The sequence below is a fragment of the Ovis canadensis genome, chromosome 2 (genome assembly GCF_042477335.2).
Source record: "Ovis canadensis isolate MfBH-ARS-UI-01 breed Bighorn chromosome 2, ARS-UI_OviCan_v2, whole genome shotgun sequence".
Taxonomy (NCBI): Eukaryota; Metazoa; Chordata; class Mammalia; order Artiodactyla; family Bovidae; genus Ovis; species Ovis canadensis.
In genome coordinates this window covers 226,547,506-226,568,842 of record NC_091246.1, presented here as the reverse complement: position 1 = coordinate 226,568,842, position 21,337 = coordinate 226,547,506, and the positions used below count along the sequence as shown (strand labels likewise).

General features: G+C 55.4%; 3 protein-coding genes across 31 annotated transcripts; 2 read left to right on the top strand and 1 right to left on the bottom strand.

Annotated features, from left to right (window-relative positions):
* Positions 1 to 105: 105 nt before the first annotated feature.
* ATG9A (autophagy related 9A) lies at positions 106 to 9,542 on the top strand. Of its 7 annotated transcripts, none has more exons than XM_069574558.1 (16): positions 106 to 276; positions 1,273 to 1,330; positions 1,759 to 1,890; positions 2,013 to 2,056; positions 2,585 to 2,649; positions 3,402 to 3,563; positions 3,745 to 3,886; positions 4,112 to 4,860; positions 4,940 to 5,093; positions 5,203 to 5,382; positions 5,785 to 6,033; positions 6,236 to 6,414; positions 6,521 to 6,638; positions 7,609 to 7,831; positions 8,032 to 8,177; positions 8,460 to 9,542. In XM_069574558.1, the coding sequence occupies exons 3-16, from the start codon at positions 1,788 to 1,790 to the stop codon at positions 8,463 to 8,465; spliced, it is 2,520 nt and encodes an 839-aa protein (XP_069430659.1). In that variant the 5' UTR covers positions 106 to 276; positions 1,273 to 1,330; positions 1,759 to 1,787; the 3' UTR covers positions 8,466 to 9,542. The 7 variants fall into 7 exon arrangements, with proteins under 7 accessions (XP_069430659.1, XP_069430661.1, XP_069430665.1 ...); XM_069574560.1 differs by having other exon boundaries at positions 110 to 276; positions 1,276 to 1,330; XM_069574564.1 differs by having other exon boundaries at positions 128 to 276; positions 1,276 to 1,330; positions 3,406 to 3,563.
* ABCB6 (ATP binding cassette subfamily B member 6 (LAN blood group)) lies at positions 9,107 to 17,828 on the top strand. Of its 4 annotated transcripts, none has more exons than XM_069574557.1 (19): positions 9,107 to 10,791; positions 11,090 to 11,227; positions 11,474 to 11,660; positions 11,857 to 11,958; positions 12,126 to 12,309; positions 13,131 to 13,252; positions 13,758 to 13,867; positions 14,052 to 14,117; positions 14,288 to 14,413; positions 14,554 to 14,630; positions 14,719 to 14,782; positions 14,893 to 14,978; positions 15,192 to 15,249; positions 15,817 to 15,921; positions 16,344 to 16,518; positions 16,662 to 16,774; positions 17,019 to 17,113; positions 17,185 to 17,253; positions 17,441 to 17,828. In XM_069574557.1, exons 1-19 carry the CDS (start codon positions 10,243 to 10,245, stop codon positions 17,544 to 17,546), a joined length of 2,532 nt encoding a protein of 843 aa, XP_069430658.1. In that variant the 5' UTR covers positions 9,107 to 10,242; the 3' UTR covers positions 17,547 to 17,828. The 4 variants fall into 4 exon arrangements, 1 of the variants encoding a protein (XP_069430658.1); XR_011254037.1 differs by having other exon boundaries at positions 9,544 to 10,791; positions 16,613 to 16,774; XR_011254034.1 differs by having other exon boundaries at positions 9,544 to 10,791; positions 16,280 to 16,518.
* ZFAND2B (zinc finger AN1-type containing 2B) lies at positions 17,815 to 21,294 on the bottom strand. Of its 20 annotated transcripts, none has more exons than XM_069574572.1 (11): positions 21,219 to 21,294; positions 20,614 to 20,841; positions 20,415 to 20,491; positions 20,070 to 20,164; positions 19,698 to 19,829; positions 19,418 to 19,569; positions 19,094 to 19,189; positions 18,958 to 19,018; positions 18,805 to 18,872; positions 18,446 to 18,518; positions 17,815 to 18,211 (listed from the first exon to the last, which is right to left on the bottom strand). In XM_069574572.1, exons 3-11 carry the CDS (start codon positions 20,467 to 20,469, stop codon positions 18,167 to 18,169), a joined length of 777 nt encoding a protein of 258 aa, XP_069430673.1. In that variant the 5' UTR covers positions 20,470 to 20,491; positions 20,614 to 20,841; positions 21,219 to 21,294; the 3' UTR covers positions 17,815 to 18,166. The 20 variants fall into 20 exon arrangements, 19 of the variants coding, with proteins under 19 accessions (XP_069430673.1, XP_069430671.1, XP_069430669.1 ...); XM_069574570.1 differs by having other exon boundaries at positions 20,415 to 20,488; positions 21,219 to 21,292; XM_069574568.1 differs by having other exon boundaries at positions 17,815 to 18,107; positions 20,970 to 21,261.
* Positions 21,295 to 21,337: the final 43 nt, after the last annotated feature.

The window sequence follows — 21,337 nt, the reverse complement described above, 5'->3', positions numbered from 1 at the left end:
TAGAGCGCACAATTGGTTCCCTGACCCCCCAGGGCCCGCCTCTAGCCTTTAGTCCCGCCTCGGACGCCGAGCATTGGCCGTCATGTCTCCACCCCCATGTTCATTGGCCAGGCTAACTGCGGCTGACAGTGAGTGGCAGACGCCAGGCCTAGCGCGCCCGGTCGGGTCGAGCCCAGTGGAGGCGACGGAGTCCCTGGAATCACCCGGGTCACCGTTCCTGAGGTGAAACGCGAGCCCGGTTACCGAAATCTCACTACCCGTGTCGGGCCTGGCCAGGTATGCCCGCGGAGTCCTAAGCGGACTTGCGGCTGGTAACGGGGGAAGGGGGCACCGCGGGCGGGGCGGAGGCGCGCAGCCGGAATGTTTTGATAGCGGGGGCGCGCGGACGGGGGCGCGCGTGAGCGGCGGGGCCGCGCGCAGGATTGTCCGCTGTTGGGAGCCGAGCCCTTGGCCTGGGGCCGGGCGGTCTGGGGGCGCGCTGGGCTCGGGTCGTGGCAGCTGGGTGTAGGAAGGCAACCCAGCTCGGCTTGGGGTATCGGCTGTCGGACTGGCTCGATTCTTCCAACGTCCGCAGGAACCCCTGAGCCCGGGCCCGGCTGACACGGGCTCTATGGGCCCTGGGTCTACACTGACCCAGTGAGTGGTGAGTTCCCTGAGGGCTTGGTCAGCTTCTTAGGATCCAGGGCTCTCACTAACTCGGGGAATCCCACTGGGGCCAGGCTGGGCAGTGCTCCACAGCTTCAGTGTCTGCGCTGACTGGGTGAGTGCCACCTAGATCATGCCTGTCTCCAGGACCAAGAGAACCCACAGTTGAGCCAGGATCTGAGTCTACATTGACCCAGTCAGGATATCCCATCTAGGAACTTAGCCTGCCCGCTGGGTGTTTGCTAGGGAAGCAAGAGCAGCTCCTTTTTAGGAGAGACTGTCTTCTTGGGTTTTGGATTTGGGACTTTGCGAACCCCGAAAGGTCCACCTAATTCCTGAGGCTAAGGTGGGGCATGGAGAAACAGTCCAGCCCTGTACAGACTCAGTCTCCACGGGTTCATTAAGCCACAGCACAGGACCCTACAGTTGAATGAGTGGCCTCATATGTTACAACCAGAGGAAGTGTGCATAGCCTTAGGCTAGGAGGGGTGCCTCTTTCTCACTGCAGCCTCCCTGCCCCTTGCTTGGCTTCCCCTGAAGTTTGGTGGGGGTTGGGGGGAGTGGTAGGGTTGGGTTTATTTCTGTTCTCACTCCCCACTCTCTGGGGCCTGACACCTTCTCCTCCAGCAGCTGCAGAGCCAGGGCATCGAGGGCTGGAGTGGAGCTGACACTGTCCATGGAGCTGGTAGGGCCATGTGCTTATCTCAAACCTCTGTTTACAAAGTGCTTCCAAACTGCTAGTCTCTTGGGAGACCAGAGTTTCTCTAGGAGGGGAGTGGGAGGGCCCCTTCTCTCCACTGAATAGAAGACGAAACAGACCCTGCCGCCCACCCCACAAAAGGGGCAGAGTCTGTCTTCAGGCCAGCAAGGCCTCAGTAGTCACTCAGTAAAGGCTACGGGAATGACTGACCTCATTGGTCAGTGAGTGTCTCCCAAGCCCTAAGCATGTTGCTTTCATTGGGTTACTACTCTTCCTCTGCCTTTGATCCAAGTTGACTAGTAGTGGAGACCAAGCCCAAGGATTCTTTCTCATTCATTTCTGTCCTAGTAGGCAGGGAAGAAGATAAAGGCAGAAGGTCTAAACCTGGGTCTCTCTTTCCTCTGTATCCACAGGTCGACAGGGTGGACAGGGGGCGGTGGTGATGGCGCAGTTTGACACTGAATACCAGCGCCTAGAGGCCTCCTACAGCGATTCACCCCCTGGAGAGGAGGACCTGTTGGTGCATGTTCCTGAGGGGAGCAAGTGTGAGTTCTTGGACATGACAGCCAGAACTGGGACTTGGGGGGAGATTTGGTGGAGGGACGCTGAGGGAGCAAGGGGCTTCCATTTCTTCGGGGCTCTGACATCTCTGCTCCTGTACCCACAGCACCTTGGCACCACATCGAAAATCTTGACCTCTTCTTCTCTCGAATATCCTTTGTGTCTCTGTGTTGGAGCTCTTGAACTTTCAGTCCCTCTCTAAGCCAGGCCCCTTGAGGGGAAGAACTTGGTGTGGGTTTGGCTCTAATTCCTCGAAGGAGAATGGAGTGCACCTTGAACCTAAACAGAGACTAGGGAAATAATGACAGTTATAAATAATAATACCCCACATCTATTAAGAGCCATGTGTGTTGTACTTTGTACTATTAATTTATAAGGAACCTCTCTGAGGGTGATTCTCTTGATGGTGTGCTAATAATTAATTGTAATAATTAATGTCTTTTTGATTTTGTGTCAGTTCTTTGTTAAATACTTTACATGCACTATCTCAGACCTAACAATCGTATATGACAGGTGCTATTATACTACTACAGACAGAAGCTTAGAGAGGTTAAGTAACTTGGCCAGAGTCACACAGCTCAAAAGTCAGAAAGCCAGGACTTCATCTCAGGTACATGATACCAAAGTATGTGCTCTTAACTGCTGTCTCTACCAACCACTTTTTCTTAACAATTGCACGTTTATAATCTACACCAGAAGAATGGTTTCACTTGTATGCTCATCGGGGAGATCTTTGAGCTCATGTAAGTACAAGGGACGGATGGTGCGGTGAAGGAACACATCACAGTGTTTCCTGTCTCTGAGCTCAACTCCTGGCCCAAACTGCCAATGCAGCTAGGTGCAAGGTTCCAAGCTGCAAACCTTTATAGTTTAAGCCTGGGTGTGGCACCACGTTTTACAGCCTTATCTTTTTTAATCACCCTTACAAGGAAGGCTTTCCAAGTCCTGTCTCTTCCACAGAGAGAATTCAGACTCATCAGAGCTCCAGTAGAATGAGCATGGTTCAGTCAGGAGGTATCAGATGCCAGATGCTTACTTGAGAAAAATGTCTCTGTTCTGCCTTGGATGTACCTTAGACCCACTGCTGAGTAGAGGGGCTTCTGGGAGCCATATGGCTTTGCCAAAGAGTAAAGGGTGGAAAACCTGCCCTCCCTAAGAGAAGAATTCAAATCTGCAAAGGGGTTCTACAATCTCAACAGGAAATCAGGGACCGGGGACCAGAGACCACACAGTCTAAAACCTTTGAAAGAGTGAGTGTTGGCAGAGATTACCATGAGATAGAAAAGCAGGCTGATTCTGTGGTGCCTGAAGCTAGGAGCCAAAAACAGGTGCTGCCTTGGGTCTCCCGGGGCCAAGCAGTAGAGAGAGGCCCTCCATTTCCCCAGAGGCTGCTCCCTAGTCTTAGTCTGCCACTTCCAGACTCTCACTTTTTCCCGGTTATTTCACTGGTGTCTCTCTGACTCTCAGACCGCACCCCCTATGCCCGACTCCCCAGGCAGTTCCTCTTTGTGGTTGCCTTCACCACCTTCCTGGTCAGCTGTGTGGACTACGACATCCTATTCGCCAACAAGATGGTGAACCACAGTCTTCACCCGACCGAGCCCGTCAAGGTCACTCTGCCAGATGCCTTTCTGCCTGCCCAAGTCTGTAGTGCCAGGTGAGCATTGCAGGTCAGAGGGCACTAGAGCCTGTAGTTCAGCTAGCAGGTGGGGGATGGGGTGTGAGGCAGTAACATTCCCCAGAACACAGGTTCAGCCTCTCCGAATCTTTCAGGACAGCAGCATTTCCGCCTAGAGGCCTCAGGCCACTCTTCCTCCCCTTCCCTGTTCCCCTACCAGGATTCAGGAAAATGGCTCCCTTATCACCATCCTGGTCATCGCTGGTGTCTTCTGGGTCCACCGGCTCATCAAGTTTATCTATAACATTTGCTGCTACTGGGAGATCCACTCCTTCTACCTGCATGCTCTGCGCATCCCCATGGTGAGACTGGGAAGCTGGGCAGTTAGCACCACAGTCCAGGATGTCTTCCACCGCCTGGGAAGGGTGGGGTATATTCCTGGGCACCAGGCAACCTCCTCCATCCTTGGTAGGTCAGGCAGGGTCTGCTTGAAAGCTCCCAAGGACCCCTGAGCCTCACAGCTCATGGAGGGCAAGGGGCTGAGGCAACCACCCCGCCTTCCATCCCCCGTCTCTTCCCCACCCCAGTCGGCACTTCCATACTGCACGTGGCAAGAAGTGCAGGCCCGGATCGTGCAGACCCAGAAGGAGCACCAGATCTGCATCCACAAGCGTGAGTTGACAGAGCTGGACATCTACCACCGCATCCTCCGGTTCCAGAACTACATGGTGGCGCTGGTGAACAAGTCCCTCCTGCCCCTGCGCTTTCGCCTGCCCGGTCTCGGGGAGGTTGTCTTCTTCACCCGGGGCCTCAAGTACAACTTCGAGCTGATCCTCTTCTGGGGACCAGGCTCTCTCTTTCTCAACGAATGGAGCCTCAAGGCTGAGTACAAACGTGGGGGGCAACGGCTGGAGCTGGCCCAGCGCCTCAGCAACCGTATCCTGTGGATCGGCATTGCCAACTTCCTGCTGTGCCCCCTCATCCTCATCTGGCAGATCCTCTACGCCTTCTTCAGTTACGCCGAGGTGCTTAAGCGGGAACCAGGTGCCCTGGGTGCGCGCTGCTGGTCGCTCTACGGCCGCTGCTACCTCCGCCACTTCAATGAGCTGGAGCATGAGCTGCAGTCCCGCCTCAACCGAGGCTACAAGCCTGCGTCCAAGTACATGAATTGCTTCTTGTCACCGCTGCTGACACTGCTGGCCAAGAACTGCGCCTTCTTCGCTGGCTCCATCCTGGCCGTGCTTATTGCCCTCACCATCTATGATGAAGACGTGCTGGCTGTGGAACACGTCCTCACCACCGTCACACTCCTGGGGGTCACCGTGACCGTGTGCAGGTGGGCCAGGGCAGCAGGGGGGAGCAGGCTGGCATTTCCGGGAAGGACTTCCGTCTCACCACAGCCCTGATCCCACCAGGTCCTTTATCCCGGACCAGCACATGGTGTTCTGCCCTGAGCAGCTGCTCCGCGTGATCCTCGCTCACATCCACTACATGCCTGACCACTGGCAGGGTAATGCCCACCGCTCGCAGACCCGGGACGAGTTTGCCCAGCTCTTCCAGTACAAGGCAGTGAGTGGAGTTGGAGTCAGGGCCTGCTAGAGACTGGCTGACAGCTCGGTGCCAAGGGCTGGTCTCCTTCCTGCTCTCTTGTGACCTCAGTCCCTTTCTTCCTCTCTAGGTGTTCATCCTGGAGGAGTTACTGAGCCCCATTGTCACACCTCTCATCCTCATCTTCTGCCTGCGCCCACGGGCCCTGGAGATTATAGACTTCTTCCGCAATTTCACCGTGGAGGTTGTTGGTGTTGGAGACACCTGCTCCTTCGCTCAGATGGATGTTCGCCAGCATGGGCATCCCCAGGTATTAGGAAAGGCGGGGTGGGGGGCGCAGTTGGCCAGAGGTGATGCTGGCCTATGCAGCATTTGGGGGCAAACTGCAAAAAGATACCCCTTCTGAGCCAACGAATCACAAAGTGGCAGCCCTGCACCAGGGCACACACGGCTTTGTAAACAGGAGCCTGGACTGGATTATAGCCTTAAACTTGTACCCTTGGCCAAGCTCCCCTGAGAAAGGCACAAACCAAGCAGCTAGCATAGTATGTGGCTACTCTTAGGGTGGCCACTAGGGCCCCTGGACGAGATACAGCAGTGCACTGTGGTCTCTGTCCTCCAGGGGCAAGGCCTCCCCCCTCCACCGCGGGAAAAGTACCAAAAGGGCTTCTGTAAGGGGCCAGTCCTGCTCACTGCAGCCTCCCTTGTGCAGTGGCTGTCCGGTGGGCAGACGGAGGCCTCAGTGTACCAGCAGGCCGAGGATGGGAAGACAGAGTTGTCACTCATGCACTTTGCCATCACCAACCCTGGCTGGCAGCCACCACGTGAGAGCACGGCCTTCCTAGGTTTCCTCAAGGAGCAAGTTCAGCGGGACGGAGCAGCTGCTGGCCTTGCCCAAGGGGGTCTGCTCCCGGAAAATGCTCTCTTTACGTCCATCCAGTCCTTACAATCCGAGTCTGAGGTGCGTTCCTAGGGACTAGGATATGATGGGCAGAGTGGACGCCAGGAGCTGGGACTTGAGGGTGTGGGGCAGAAGGGTCCACCCTGTCAGTTTCCTTCTCTCTGTTCATTCAGTCTGTGCCACTGGGTTCTAATGTGCAGAGTCCTGGGGGACCAGAGGCCTCCCTGTGCCCTGAGAATTCTACCACCCTTTTTATTCACAGCCACTGAGCCTTATTGCAAACGTGGTAGCTGGCTCATCCTGCCGGGGTCCCCCACTGCCTAGAGACCTGCAGGGCTCCAGGCACAGGGCTGAAGTCGCCTCTGCTCTGCGCTCCTTCTCACCTCTGCAGCCTGGTCAGGCTCCCACGGGCCGGGCTCCCAGCACCATGACAGGCTCTGGGTGAGTAGCAGTGGGCCATGAGGGGAGGGCGTGGCAGTAGCCCCCAGCAGTTTGTGCCGGTCTCAAAAATGTTGATGACTGTTGTCTGTGCTGGCGGTGGGGACAGGGTGGATGCCAGGACAGCCAGCTCCGGGAGCAGTGTGTGGGAAGGCCAGCTGCAGAGCCTGGTGCTGTCAGAATATGCATCCACTGAGATGAGCCTACATGCCCTCTACATGCACCAGGTGAGTGGGCAGGAAGGGGCAGGGCCGTAGAACCAAGGTGGCAACTGAAAATAGAATAGAGGGTTTTAGACATGGAGAAGCAAGACATGGGCTCGAATCCCTTCTCTGCCATTTACCTGCTCTGCAATTTTCATTCCTCATATTTCCTCTTCCTATCCTTTTCAGACAAGCTTACTTTCACCCAGGGCTTTTCCACACTTGTGGTTTCCCCTGCTAAGAATCCACTTCCCTGACATAGCCACATGGCTCCCTCCTTCTCATTCAGAACTGTACCATCTCTGGTCACCCTGAGTAAAAGCCTCCTTTGCCTAGGGATCTGAATCTTCCAGTTCTGTTTTTCTCTCCTTAGCATTTAGCATCATCTGACACTGTATTTTTTCCTTATTTATTGGTTTATTGTCTATCTCCTCCCACCCCATCCAAGTATATAAGCCCCAGGGAGTTGGAGTTTTTGACTATTTTGTTTACTGCTGTATCCCCAGCACCTAAAAGAGCTCTTGGCACTTAGATTCACAAACAGTTTATTCTGGAATCAGATGACTGGGGAAAATGAGAGCCATTACAATCTGTGCACAGGCTTGTTCCTGGAATCTGCTGAGAATTTAACTTGGAAAACATTACATGTATGTTACATGTTATTAACATGACAGGTACTCTGAGTGAGTGGTTCTAGATGAGGCAATATAAATCAGAACTGGCCAATACCATGGTGGAGAGTAACTATTTCAGATATTTTTTGTCCCCAACTGCTTCCCTTGTGGCTCAGCGAGTAAAGAATCCACCTGCAATGCGGGAGACCTGGGTTCAATCCCTGGGTTGGGAAGATCCCCTGGAGAAGGAAAGGCTACCCACTCCAGTATCCTGGCCTGGAGAGTTCCACAGACTGTACAGTCCATGGGGTAGGAAAGAGTCAGACACAACTGAGTGACCTCACTTTCTGTCCCCAACTAACGAATTTCCCACTTCTCAGCTCCACAAGCAGCAGGCCCAGGCTGAACCTGAACGGCATGTGTGGCACCGCCGGGAGAGTGATGAGAGTGGGGAGAGTGCCCCTGAAGAGGGGGGCGAGGGGGCCCGGGCCGCCCAGCCTATCCCCCGCTCTGCCAGCTATCCCTGTGCTGCACCCCGGCCTGGAGCTCCTGAGACTACTGCCCTGCATGGGGGCTTCCAGAGGCGTTATGGAGGCATCACAGGTATGCACTGGGGGTACAGAAGACAGAGCTTTCAGGGAAGAGTGGTCCTTCTGGGGCCTCTAGGGGAGGAAAGAGGTGAGAGGGACTAGACCCAAGAAGACTAGTCCCTCCCTGGCGCCTCCAACTCCCCCAGTAGCCCCAGAGCCCGTCTCCTCATTCCTGTTTGTGTGCAGACTAAGAGTACTCACTTGTGTCTGTAGATCCTGGCACAGTGCCCCGGGCTCCCTCTCACTTCTCTCGGCTGCCCCTGGGAGGATGGGCTGAAGATGGGCAGTCAGCATCAAGGCACCCGGAGCCTGTGCCCGAAGAGGGCTCAGAGGATGAGCTCCCCCCTCAAGTGCACAAGGTAAGGGCTCCAAGACCCGAAACCGACAGCCAGAAGTAGTAACTTCCAGGCTGAGGTCAAGCTTCTCATGTGAAGGGAGGTGGCCTCCTGAGCAGATGACACTGCAACTTCTCCAAAGTAGACTTCCTTCTCTCCCCTCACCAACTATGAAACCCAGGACTTGATTTTTCCTTTGCTTACCTGCCCCAGAATCAAATTTTCCTTTTCCTTTATCTCCAGGCCTCTGTTGTGTAAGCAGATTGCTGAAGACCATCTCCATCACCAACCCATTTCTCTCCACAGGTATAGACGAGGCGGAGGAGGGTCCCTGTGCCCCAGGATGGAGGCCATTGCTGCCCTGCCATCCCATCCGTCCGTCATGGAGGGCTCCCGAGTGCTGCCTGGCTCCACGCGTGTGGTGTTTGTGTGTCTGTGCCTGGCCAAGGGAGGTGCCAATGTTGGGCTCGCCACAGCCCCAGGAGAGAGACGGGGGGCCTGGGAAACAGGGCACACGGGACTCTAGCCTCATCCCCAGGACCCCCCTTGGCTCAGAGTGTGGTGCTAGAAACTGGTCCCCAGCCCAGCCCCAGTACTGCCACCTTTGCACCCACCCCTGCAAGTCTCCAGAGGACTCCCCACCCCAGAAGCTGCCAAGCAGGGAGAACATGTGCCAACTGTGGAGTGGGAAGGTTGGGCCTGGACCCTCAACCTCTGCAGCCTCCTTCCCCACCCCCGAACAGATGAGCAGCTCAGGCTGTGGCCCTTACCTCACCCCCAGTTCTATCCCAGTGCTGCAGCCTGCTCACCTCTCCCCTGCTTCCTGCACATACATCACTGGCATGTTTGCCACTTGCTCCCTTTCTGTTCCCTTGCTCCCCACTTCTGTTCAGCTTTTGCTTTGTGTTGGTGTGGAGGCTTTAGCTCCCAGCTCCCCTCATTCTATCTTTTGACACTAAGAAGGAAGGTTTCTAAACTGTGGAGCAGGGATGGAAAGTCTTTGATGTCTTCTCCAACTTTTTAGGGTGGGCCCCTGGGAGACTCGAGGCCTTCCTGGCCCCCATTGCTGCTTATTGTACTCCGTACCACCTGCACATGGGATGGAAAGGGCCGGAGTGTGACCTCGGCTGTCTGTCTCCCAGCAAGAGCGCTCTGGCCTGCATCCCGCTGTCCCGAGAGGGGGATGCAGGGGCGACAGGATGGCTTCGCCCTCGGCTGTGGGCTGCCGCATTGCATGCTGGGACCCAACTCCTTTCCCTCCCCCCGCCCCCCTCCCCCAGCTCGGGTCGGCTGTGGGTGAGCGGTTGAACTACCCAGCCGAACTTACAGCGGAATGGGGTGGGGGACCGTGTACAGCTTGACAACCTTTAATAAAGAAGGGACTGACTAGGTCGCGGCTTGTTGTCCCGAGCGGCCAGGTTTTGGGGGGGCAGGAGGGATGGGGTGTCTGTGAACCACCCAGGTGGCTGGGAACTGCCCGTGAGAAAGCTGTCCGCCCCGTGAGAAAGCTGGTCTATGCGATCACTTGGATCTACCGACCTAGCGGGCGAGCGGAAGGGCAGCTTTCCGAACCACGGTTCCTTGGAGGTCAAGGACTCCGGCAGGACGTGCGGTCAGATTTCCCGCCCTGAGCACGTGACTATGCCGGCTCCGCCCGTCTATTTTGCCCTTCCCAGCGTGCGCCATCCCCCTCACCCCCCTTTCGGAGACTCTCGCCCAATGGGGACCTGGGTAGGGGCCAGGGGCGGCCCTGGTGGGCGGGGCTGCTGAGGAAGAGAGTCGCCGGAGTCGGACGTTGAACACTCCCGTGGGCTCGGACCCGGCCGGAGGGTCACCTGCCCCCGGCACCGGCGAACGGCGGAGACAGCGTACGTGCCCGGCGTGAGTGCGTGGCGGCGGCGCGTGCGCGAAGCGAGTGAGTGGTGTGGCCGGGTCCACGTGCGACCCTGCCCAGCGACCCCCGCGGCTCAGCGCCCAGAGGATCCATGACCCAAGATACTCCGGATTCTGCGCCCCGCCCCGAGCGGCCGCCGCTCCAGTTCTCCCGTCCCTTAGTCCCCGCAGTCTCGGTCGGTGGCCACGCATTGCCATGGTGACTGTGGGCAACTTCTGTGAGGCCGAGGGACCCGCGGGTCCGGTCTGGGCGAAGGGTGGGCTCAGCCCCTGCTTCTTCTTCACGCTCGTGCCCTCGACTCTGATGGCCCTAGGAGCTCTGGCCTTGGTGCCGGCTTTTCCCTGCAGACGTCCCGAGCGGCCTGGTGGCACCGACAGGGTGTCTTGGGCGGCCGGCCCTCGCGTCGCTCCCTACGTGCTGCAGCTGCTTCTGGCCACAGTTCAGGTAGCGCTGCCCCTAGCTGGCCTCGTTGGCCGGGTGGGCACTGCCCAGGGTGCCCCACTACCAGGCTACCTTTTCCTGGCTTCTGTACTGGGGACAGTGGCCAGCGCCTGTGGTCTGGCGATGCTCGTGATAGAACGGAGCCAGGCACTGCAGAAGCTGGCAATGGGCGTCTGGATCAAGTTCAGGCACAGCCCGGGTCTCCTGCTCCTCTGGACTGTGTCTTTTGCAGCCGAGAATTTGGCCCTGGTGTCTTGGAACAACCCACAATGGTGGTGGGCAAGGGCGAACTTGAGCCAGCAGGTGAGGGACCTCGTGGGGGGAGGGGGAAGCGTGGAGTGTCTGCTCACATTGCTTCCACGCTTTTCAAATGCCTTTAAGAAAGGGAAGAAAGGAGGGGCCAGTGCTGCTGGGAGCTGATAGCCAGCTGGTGGGGAGTGGCGGTGCTGAGTCACTGTAGACTTTTTTAAAGCCTATTAGATGCTGGGCCCCTGAAGAGGACCTGGGTGTGTGTACTACCCCAGTGCCCAGCCCTGTTACAAGGAGTGAAAATGGGACTTTGGCCCTCAGTGATAGTCTCCCCGCCTATGTTTAATTCTAGGTTCAGTTTAGCCTGTGGGTGCTGCGGTATGTGGTCTCCGGAGGGCTTTTTGTCCTGGGGCTCTGGGCCCCTGGACTTCGACCGCAGTCTTACACCTTGCGGGTCAATGAAGAGGATCAAGATGTAGAGAGGAGCCAGGTACACCTCAATTTCTAAAACTTAGGGTCTATTGTAATTCCATTCCCCGTCATCATTTCTTCTCACCTTAATAACTCACTTCTTTCCTAAATCTGAATCCCTGTTAGCCTTTCTGAGCCCATCAGGGGTCACCTGTGGGTCCAAGTTACCTGGGAGCTATAATCCCATATGTTTTCCTTAGGGGGTTTCTGACTAATGCCATTTTGATTTCTGAGCTCCCCTCCCCTACATGTTTCACCATCCTAGGTTCCATCAACAGAGGGGCCATCGAGGTCTACCTGGCGAGATCTAGGCAGGAAGCTCCGCCTACTGAGTGGCTACCTGTGGCCTCGGGGGAGTCCAGCTCTGCAGTTTGTTGTGCTCATCTGCCTGGGGCTCATGGGGTTGGAGCGGGGACTGAACGTGTTGGTACCCATCTTCTATAGGGACATAGGTGAGGGGGAGAAGGAGGAGGTCAGCTTAGCTCTCTGGTCCTTCATTGGCCTGGATGGTGGTGGAGACTAGCCCAGGGAAGTGTGACAGAGTTGAGAACTGGGTGGTCAGTAGAGGCTGTGGCTGGTGCCTAGGGCAGTTTCTCCCAAAGAGAGTGCTAGGGTCTCTGAGTGGGCTTGGACTCAATTTCTCCATAGTGAACTTGCTGACCCAGAAGGCACCTTGGAACTCCCTGGTCTGGACGGTCATCATCTATGTCTTCCTCAAGTTTCTCCAGGGGGGTGGCACTGGCAGTACAGGTATGAGGGACTCTGCTTTCACCCTGGTTGGTATTGGCCACTGTCCTTCCTCCCACAGGCGTCCCTCCCCCAGCCCCCTTGGTGCTCTCAGACCTTTCACATCTTGCTGCTGGGCTGACGTCATTGGGCTGCTCAGCCCTACCGAGGCCTTCCCTGGCTCCCCGCAGGCTTCGTGACCAACTTGCGCACTTTCCTATGGATCCGGGTGCAGCAGTTCACCTCGAGGCAGGTGGAACTGCGCCTCTTCTCCCATCTGCACGAGCTTTCACTGCGCTGGCACCTGGGGCGCCGCACAGGGGAGGTGCTGCGGATCGTGGACCGGGGCACGTCCAGTGTCACGGGGCTGCTCAGGTGCCATGCCAATGGGAAGGAATTGCGGGAGGGCAGGCCTGGGGAAGCAGGTGGAGGGGCTGTCAGGACAACCCACCCAGCTGGAAGAGTTGCCTGTCTGTCCTCTTTTTTTCCTTAAATTATAAAATTAACATACACATGCCCTCAGAATTCCAGTAAAGCAGACAGAACAAATCTCTCTTGAATTCCACTCACTAGAGGTTCCCACTCTGTATAGTATGTAGAGTTCTGCTTTTTTGCATTTTTTTACGTATGGACATGTAGAACTAGTAGGTATTGTGGAGGTGTTTCTTAAAACAGATGGTATCATGATGTAGGCATCGTTTCTCAGAATGGCTTTATTATCAAAATGTTAGGGAGATGTATTCTTATCTGGGCTTCCCTGGTGGCTCAGTGGTAAAGAATCTGCCTTCCAAGCAGGAGACACAGGTTCAGTCTCTGGGCTGGGAAGATCCCCTGGAGAAGGAAATGGCAACCCACTCCAGTATTCTTGCCTGGAGAATTCCATGGACAGAGGAGCCTGGCATGCTACAGTCCACAGGGTTGCAAAGAGTCAGACACGACTTAGTGATTAAACAACAACATTCTCATTCATACGTGAAGATCTTTCTCATGCATTGTAATTGATCCAAAGCATTCTATAGTTTGGGCATGCTATGGTTTATTTAGCCATATATAAGGGGCATTGATTCTTAAGGGGCATTTAGCTTGATTCTAGGCTGTTGCTATGGAAAACAAAACACTCTGTCGAAATCCTCCTAGGTAGAGTTGCTGGCTCTGAGCCCTTAAACTATTCTTCATCGCTTGACTTTGCCTCCTAGCTACCTAGTATTCAACATCATCCCCACACTGGCCGACATCATCATTGGCATTGTCTACTTCAGCACGTTCTTCAATGCTTGGTTTGGCCTCATTGTGTTCCTGTGCATGGGTTTTTACCTTGGTGAGTGATGAGAGATGGCTTGGTGAAACCATCTCCCTGAACCATTTATGGAGTGCCTTGAACATGAGTCCTGCCCCAACTCAGATGGCCCAGCTTTGAGAGGCTGTAGATCAGTGGGCTCCAGTCGGCTCCTGCTGCTCCCCACTGTGATGGATGAGCATCCTCTGTCAAGGAAACCCCAGCTCTCCCTAGGGAAGGACATCCTGGTCACTTTAGATTCCCGCTGTGAACCTCAAGTCAAGGAGGAACTTCATGTGATAGGATGCAGCTTGCCTCCATTGGTTCACAAAAACTGTTTTCACACAGGCTTTATGCAGACTGTGATGATGTCTTGGACACAGCCCCTTCCCTCAGGGAGCTTAAGACTCCCTCCCTTGGGAATCTGGGTCCCTGGGTTATAGCACAGGGTTAGTGTACGCGTGACTAGCAGTAGACATACACATCGTCTCTGCTGCTGGGATTGACTTGCTCTCTTCTCCTTCCTCTCCCTTCTGTCACTCTCTAGCCCTGACCATTGTGGTCACTGAGTGGAGAACGAAGTTTCGACGGGCTATGAACATGCAGGAGAATGCTACCCGGGCCCGGGCTGTGGACTCTTTGCTAAACTTTGAGACGGTAACAGAGACCTCGGTGGCAGTTTTGTGAGGTTTGGAGATGTAGAGGAGTGTGCCTGGGGTCGTTGGGGCCGAAAAGGAGCAGGGAGGGTGCGAAGTGTGCTGCTTACAATCAGGGAGGAGGGATGGAGAATGGAGCTGAAAGCTGTGGCTGTGTGAAACAGCACTGGTTTGAAATTCATCAGGTGAAGTATTACAATGCAGAGAGTTATGAAGTGGAACGCTATCGTGAGGCCATCATCAAATATCAGGTGAGGATGCTGGTTTGAGGCCTACTGAGAGCAACAGCCGGGACTTGTGGAATCACCAGGCCTGAGAGGAGTAAAATTTGGGCTGTGAGGTTGATGTGCCTGGGCTCAGGTTGGGATTTGGTGACTGTCAACATGTGTATGACATTCCTTCCTGTTTGTCATTGCCCAAGAGTTTAGAGTGGAAGTCAAATGCTTCACTGGTTCTACTAAATCAGACCCAGAACCTGGTGATTGGCCTTGGGCTCCTCGCCGGCTCCCTGCTTTGTGCCTACTTTGTCACTGAGCAGAAGCTACAGGTGAGGGAATTGTCCTGGGCCTGGGGACTTTGTCTAGGCCATCAGGTTCACAGGTGGGAAGGAGGTAGGGGGTAGCTAGTGGGCAGGGTGACAGCCCAACAGTCTCCTGTGACCCAGTCCTCATCCCTGGATGTCCACAGGTCGGGGACTTTGTGCTGTTTGGCACCTACATCATCCAGCTGTACATGCCTCTCAACTGGTTTGGCACCTACTACAGGTAACCTGATACCAGCCCTCACCTGTCCAGGATGCAGTGTTATCTCCCCAGCTCCCAGAAGGAGCTCCAACTAGCCCTCTTCTTGCAGGATGATTCAGACCAACTTCATCGACATGGAGAACATGTTTGACCTGCTGAAAGAGAAGACAGAAGTGAGTGAGGAGAGAGGAGTGGGTTTGTAGGGAGTGGGAGCTGGCGTGGTGTTCCTCGTGTCTGTAAGATACCAGGCCTGTAATGGCACACAATGGTGGCACTCTCCCAGGTGAAGGACCTTCCCGGCGCAGGGCCCCTTCGTTTTCAGAGGGGTCAGATTGAGTTTGAAAACGTGCACTTCAGTTATACTGATGGGTGAGCCCCTCCCCTTCCACTGTCCTGCAATCCCCTTTCCCGTGTCCATTTACACACTGCTCCTCCCCTTGCCCTGCCCCCCCACTTCTCAGCTCACCACCATCTGGGAAGACAGTCTGAGCGAGAGGTGACAGGGCCCAGTAGTAGTTCTAGTGGTGGAGGGGACCCTGGCAGTATAGCCAGCCTACCGACCATGCTCACCCTTCCTTGCAGGCGAGAGACCCTGCAGGATGTGTCCTTCACCGTGATGCCTGGACAGACACTGGCCCTGGTGAGAGGGGACCCAGCCAGCTGACCCAGACTCCTTGAGCTTCCCTTATTCCAGTGCCCATGGTAGCTGGGGACCCAGGCTGTGGAGGTCAGAGGGCCCTGTCTTATTGGGTCACAGGACTGAATGTGGCAGCCTCCGTGGACATTGGTGGCCTCTTGGAGAGAAAGCCTTTAGCCAACAGGCCTGAGAATGTTTTTCCACCGTTTTTTAAAAAAATTGTTTTTCTGGTTGTGGTGGGTCTTAATTGCTATGTGAAGGCTTTCTCTAGCTGCAGTGAGCAGGAGCTACTCTGTTGCAGTGCACAGGCTTCTCATTGTGGTGGCTTCTCCTGTTACAGAGCACAGGCTTCAGGCACATGGGCTTCAGGAGTTGCAGCATGCAGGCTCAGTAGTTATGGCTCTCGGGCTCTAGAGTACAAGCTCAGTAGTTGTGGTGCATGGGCTGAGGTGCTCCGAGACATGTGGAATCTTCCCAGACCAGGGAGCAAACTCATGTGCCCACGTGGGCAGATTCTTAGCCACTGCACCACCAAGTAAGGCCTTTCTCCCTCTCTTTTTCATGCAACAGGTGGGCCCATCAGGAGCAGGGAAGAGCACAGTTTTGCGTCTGCTATTTCGCTTCTATGACATCAGTTCTGGCTGCATCCGAATAGATGGGCAGGATGTGTCACAGGTAAGGATGCTCGGGGGAAGACTATAGTCTGGGGCCCATATGTGAAAGAACGGTGGGTGCTGGGCATCCAGGGAGTAGAGAAAGAGCTGTCACCCCTGCAAAAAGCTGGGTCAGGAGACATCAGCCTTTCTAGTGGCACATGGTCTGTATAAGGAAAGTAGTCACGGGAGTGATTCCTAGGATGCCGTATGAGGCACAAAGATCTGCAGCCATCTAGGGCAGCAGGGAGAAAAAATGAATTTTCTACCAATGGGGAAACAGAGTTAGAGAGATTAAGTGATTTGCCCACACAGCCGGGGTCTGAGGTGGTGAAAGCAGGACTCTCACACAGAATCTCATCCCACGTGCTTCCCACCAGCCCATCCTACCTTCCAGGCCTGGAGGGATCTCACAGGCCAGAGTATATGGTCTTTTGGCCCCAGGTGACCCAGACCTCTCTCCGGTCTCACATTGGAGTCGTGCCCCAGGACACTGTCCTCTTCAACGACACCATTGCCAACAATATCCGCTACGGCCGCATCACAGCTGGGAACGACGAGGTGAAGGCTGCGGCTCAGGCTGCGGGCATCCACGACACCATCATGGCTTTCCCTGAAGGTGAGCCTCCCCTTCAGGGTCTCTCCCTGCCCAATTCAGGCCTATTACTGCCTCTGACCTCCATTCTACCCCGTCCTTGCCCATCTGGTCGCAGAAACCAAGTGTAGTACGCGTGACTTGAGAGAGGTGGGCAATTTCCACAGGGTATGATACCCAGGTGGGCGAGCGGGGACTGAAGCTGAGTGGTGGGGAGAAACAGCGTGTCGCCATCGCTCGCACCATTCTGAAGGCTCCAGACATTGTTCTGCTGGATGAGGTGAGGGCCCTGAGATGCCTTACCCCCCTCCTTCCTCCCTGAGCCTGTGCCCAGCCATTCCTGCTGAGCACCGTTCTTCGTGTAGGAGAGCCAGCACCAATGCATGTTTCACAAAAACACTTCCCAGTTTTCAAGCGCAAAACAAGGTCCTTTTTGATTCCTGAGGCCTCGGCCAGCCACTTGCATCCTCCTCCTACCAGGGGTCTGGTGGGATGGACAGTTTTATCTAAGTCCCTCTCTGTAGGCAACGTCTGCGTTGGATACCCATAATGAGAGGGCCATCCAGGCTTCTCTGGCCAAAGTCTGTGCCAACCGCACCACCATCGTGGTGGCACACAGGTATGGAACGGGCAGCAGGTGCAGGGGCCCCCTCGGGTGTTGTGGTGGGTAACTGACCTCTGACCTCTCAGGCTCTCTACGGTGGTCAGTGCTGACCAGATCCTCGTCATCAAGGATGGCCGCATTGTGGAGCGAGGACGGTAAGGGACACAGCATGATAAACAGGGATGGGCCTCTGAAGTGGGGGCCCCAAGGAAAGGTCGTGGAATCCCAGGGGTTTCTGGAAGGATCTCCCTCACCAGTTCCTTGTCATCTCAGACTGGTGGCGAGGACTCTTGGGGTACAAATAACAATTGGTTGGGACTTACATTTTTCTCCTTGCCCCAGGCATGAGGCTCTGTTGTCCCGAGGTGGGGTGTATGCTGACATGTGGCAGCTACAGCAGCAGGGACAAGAAGTCTCTGAAGACACCAATTCCCAGGCTAAGGCATGATGACAAAAGTTGTGGCCACTTCCTTCCTGAAGGATAACTCTGAGGGGAATACACAGTATCCCTCTTTCCTGCCATGTTTCATCCTGGTCTTGGTGCTAGCTACAGTGATGGAACGGGGACTTTCAGAAGAGCATTGTGGGGGAAATAAAAGTGTGGACTGTGTTAGGATCACTATGACTTTGCGGTGTGGGGAACTACAGCAGGTCAGATGAGCATTCTTGATGGGACTCTTCTGTTTTTGATTGGAAAAGAGAAAGAAACACACCACTTTGTTGTCTTACAGACTGCCCATCCTTTATTGTTTCTAGCCTGCCTCCCTGCCCCCTATACATGGAGGGGAGCCCCAGTATATGGGGGATGACAAGATGCAGGGGGGCCGAGTGGGACCTGGCCAGGGAGCAGTTCAGAGCAGCTTACTCCCATGCAGCTGGAGCAGCCAGCAGAGCCCTCTGTAGGCTCAGCTCCACATGCTGTTTCTCCAGATGCTCCCTGGAGGTGGCCTCCATGTCACTCCTCTTCGTCTTCACTCTGGCTGCTCTGGGCCTCCTTTCCCTGTGGACCCTAGAGGTGCGAGGGCCACAGTCTTCCTCAGCTGAGCCTCCCTCCCCAAGCCCAGGGCCCTAGCACAGGCTGCAGTTGGACGGCTTCAAGCTGCGGCTTTGAGCCTGGAGCAAGGGGAAGGGAAGGAGAGGAAGACAGGGTGCAACGTCAAGGAAATGAGGGACAGTCCTTACTGCAGAGCTGAGCATGGGCTATGAGTGGAGTCATAAGGAAAACAAAAGGATAAACACCACCGTAAACTCTACCACTTGGAAGAACACCCTCCCTGCCTTCCCCCCTACCCTGCAAACTCCTTACTTACTCCCAGCACAGGGCCCATCTCTACGCCGTCCTCATACCTGCTGCTGTCGGTATTCTGCCTCACTGGCCGATAGTGCTTGTGCTAAAGCTAAGTCTTCTTCCTCCTGAGAACTGGGAGGGAGGAACAGCTTAACTTAGTATCTAAAGTGTGAGCATCTCCTCTGTTAGGCATCACTGTGCTGAGCCCTTCTAAGTACTGTTTCAATTTTCACATGTAGGTTTTTACAGGATGTTGGTATTGTCTTCATTTTATTGAACATATAAACATGGGCTAAAGAACTTGTCCAAGGTCATATAGTTCAAAAACTTAACTTTGAGCCCAAGTTCCTACTATCCTGCGTTGGATGACAAACTGAGCCTTCGCCCACGCCCCACCCTTTTACCAGTGAGTAGGTACCTTGGGACCTGGGGTTTGGTCTCTGCCAGGGACAGTTCCAGGGCTCGTTGCAGAGCCTCATCCTCACTCTACAAAAGGAAAAATAAGACCAGGTGCCTTGGACTTCACTCTCTGTGGGTCTGCTTCTATCCATCCAACCTCTGCCCCACTCACCAAGCCACTTTGCAAAGTAATCACTGGAGCGGCTGTCCGGGTTGGAGACTGAGTTGAGGCTCTATGGCAGATATTCAAGAGGCTCAGGTCAGAGATGCGAAGGGAAAAAAGGGGGAGGGGAAACAGGCAGGCCTACCTGCTGGCAGAGGAAGACGAAGGCAAGGTCTGGTTCGGGCTGGGGATGGTCTTTGTAGAAGAAGCCAGGCTTTGTGCTCTGGAGATGGCAGCCAGTCTGTAGGAAGAGACACTCTGGGCATGCCTCCAGGCACTTCTGGCTTACAAGTTCCTCCCACCCCTGACCCAGGAAGTCAGGAGGGGAGCTCCTCCAAAAGATCTGGAAAACATGCACTTGAAAAAGAAAAGACTCCCTAGCCAAAGGAGATAGGGTGAAGCTTCCCAACTGTTATGACAAAGGTTCATTCAGGTCCCAAAGGCAAGTAGAGAACTTGGTTGCAATTACCCTGCCCTACTGGTGGGATGCCCCTCCCCAGAGCAATCATGGTCCAGTGGGTGACGGTGCTTGATGCAGAAATTTCGGCCACAGCGGTCGCAGGTCAGTTTCATCATTTCCCGCTGCCGGCAGCCAGCACGTTCACACTTATTGGTGAAGATCTGAGGTGGAGTAGGAAGGATTGTCTCTGCTGAGATCTCTGCTCCCTTTTCAATCCTGTCCTAACAGCTGTGCAGAGTTCCAGGCGTTTGTAGTCCCAGGTGACCATGGTTGATCCTCTAACACTTACCTTACGTTTTTGTTGAGCTGGATCTGAGCGACAGTCTCGGTCAATGTGCTCCCCAACAGCTCGGTCAGGGGACTCCCCTCTGGCCACAGGAACAGGCACGTTACAGAGTGGGCATACAGGCACCTGGATATCCTATAGTTAGGGAGCAGGGTTCGGTCTGTGGCCTACTCCCAGTCCAGCCAGATCTCTGATCCTGAGAGAATCCCCCTGAAAGAACCTGGACATACCCTCCATAAACGCAAAAGAAAATAATGTTCCCAGCACTGAGCCTCAAGAAGACAATAAAGGAGGGGAAATGTGAGGCAGAGGGGTTCCGGAGATTTTTCACGCATCCTCCACCCGCCCCCTTTCATCCTCAGACCGCCCCCTCACCTTTTGGTAAGCAGATCCACAGTGATGCTGGGCGTAGGCCACATGGTCTGCGCAGAAGATGCCCGAACAGGCATCGCACTTGAGCGGCAGAAAATCTGCAGGAAATAGGTCAGACTGCAGGTCCAGTGGGACCTCGACGTTCCTGCTCACTCAAGCCTTCCACGCAGGGGCAGGAAAACGCTGCCTCACTGGGAATCAACTGCACCCTGGCCCTACTCCACTATCTCCTACGCCACGCCCCAAGCCCGAGCTCCGCCCTCCTCGGGCACTCCCAGCCCAGGAGCCCGCCACTCCGCCCGGCCCCGCCTCTCGCGTGCTCCGCCCCTCACCCCTTCACCCGCTTACCCAAGCGCTTACAGCTCGGCTCCGAACAGTGAGCCCCAAGGTCCGGAAACTCCATCGCCGGGCTGGACGGGGACCTGCTGGGAGAGGACGCGATGCTGAGCTCCCCGAGGGCTTCAGCTCTGGGTCCAAATCGCGACCCCGTACTCTGGGGGAAACTCCTCGTCCCGCCCCTTCCTCTCCCCGACCCAGCCCGCTTTACCGGAGCGTCAGAGCCTCCCGGACCGCAGTTCTCACTCCTCCCTTGGCGCGCGCGGGCGCGTGACGTCATCGCGCAGGGCGGGCACGTCCCTCGCTGTCGGCAGGGGCGGGGCGCATCCCGGAAGAGCCGAGGCCCGCCCCTCCTGTTTTGCCAGGCGTCCGCGAGCTGAATGTTGTCTCCTGGGCTACCGAGTGGCCGCGGGTGGGTTTGGCCGAGAAGGCGTTAGGGCTGCCGAAGACAAAGAGAGATTACATCTCCGAGGCTCAGGTGGTTTGGGGTCTTTCACAATTGGGTCCTTCGCCTGCTTCTCACTCTGCATCCTCCCCCAGCCATTTAGTTCACAGCCGCTGCTATACCTACTCTACGAACTGCAAACACCCATGTTTCTGTGAGATACACATTTCTCTTCAGAGCCTTAGCTCCTCCACGTTTGGTTTCGCTGTCCTTTGGTAAGACTTCTCTGACCCTCCTCAGTTTGAGCCCAGTGCATCTCTTGTGGTTTCCCGTCGTTCTTTTCTAGCATCCTATCACCTTATTGTAATCATCTCTTCTCTCACTCCCTTACTGCCGCCCCCTTCCCACATAAATATAGTGGTAAGACGAACCACGTCTGCCTTCCCTTGAGTTGGGCCCAGCACCCAGTGCAGTGCCTGGAACTGTGAATCACCTGCTTTAAAATGCGGATTCCTGAGCTCCCGCCCCCTCCCCACCCCCGGAAGCACAG

What these genes read in the sequence shown, in the direction of transcription:
- ATG9A (XM_069574558.1), top strand. Translation starts at nt 1,788, where the DNA reads ATGGCGCAGTTTGACACTGAATACCAGCGCCTAGAGGCCTCCTACAGC. An exon ending in TGTTCCTGAGGGGAGCAAGT is followed by an intron (nt 1,891 to 2,012) that starts GTGAGTTCTTGG and finishes CTGTACCCACAG; the next exon opens with CACCTTGGCACCACATCGAA. An exon ending in TTGACCTCTTCTTCTCTCGA is followed by an intron (nt 2,057 to 2,584) that starts ATATCCTTTGTG and finishes TAACAATTGCAC; the next exon opens with GTTTATAATCTACACCAGAA.
- ABCB6 (XM_069574557.1), top strand. Translation starts at nt 10,243, where the DNA reads ATGGTGACTGTGGGCAACTTCTGTGAGGCCGAGGGACCCGCGGGTCCG. An exon ending in AAGATGTAGAGAGGAGCCAG is followed by an intron (nt 11,228 to 11,473) that starts GTACACCTCAAT and finishes TCACCATCCTAG; the next exon opens with GTTCCATCAACAGAGGGGCC. An exon ending in CATCATGGCTTTCCCTGAAG is followed by an intron (nt 16,519 to 16,661) that starts GTGAGCCTCCCC and finishes CAATTTCCACAG; the next exon opens with GGTATGATACCCAGGTGGGC.
- ZFAND2B (XM_069574568.1), bottom strand. Translation starts at nt 20,469, where the DNA reads ATGGAGTTTCCGGACCTTGGGGCTCACTGTTCGGAGCCGAGCTGTAAG. An exon ending in CAGCTCAACAAAAACGTAAG is followed by an intron (nt 19,570 to 19,697) that starts GTAAGTGTTAGA and finishes ACTCCACCTCAG; the next exon opens with ATCTTCACCAATAAGTGTGA. An exon ending in TCGTCTTCCTCTGCCAGCAG is followed by an intron (nt 19,019 to 19,093) that starts GTAGGCCTGCCT and finishes TATCTGCCATAG; the next exon opens with AGCCTCAACTCAGTCTCCAA.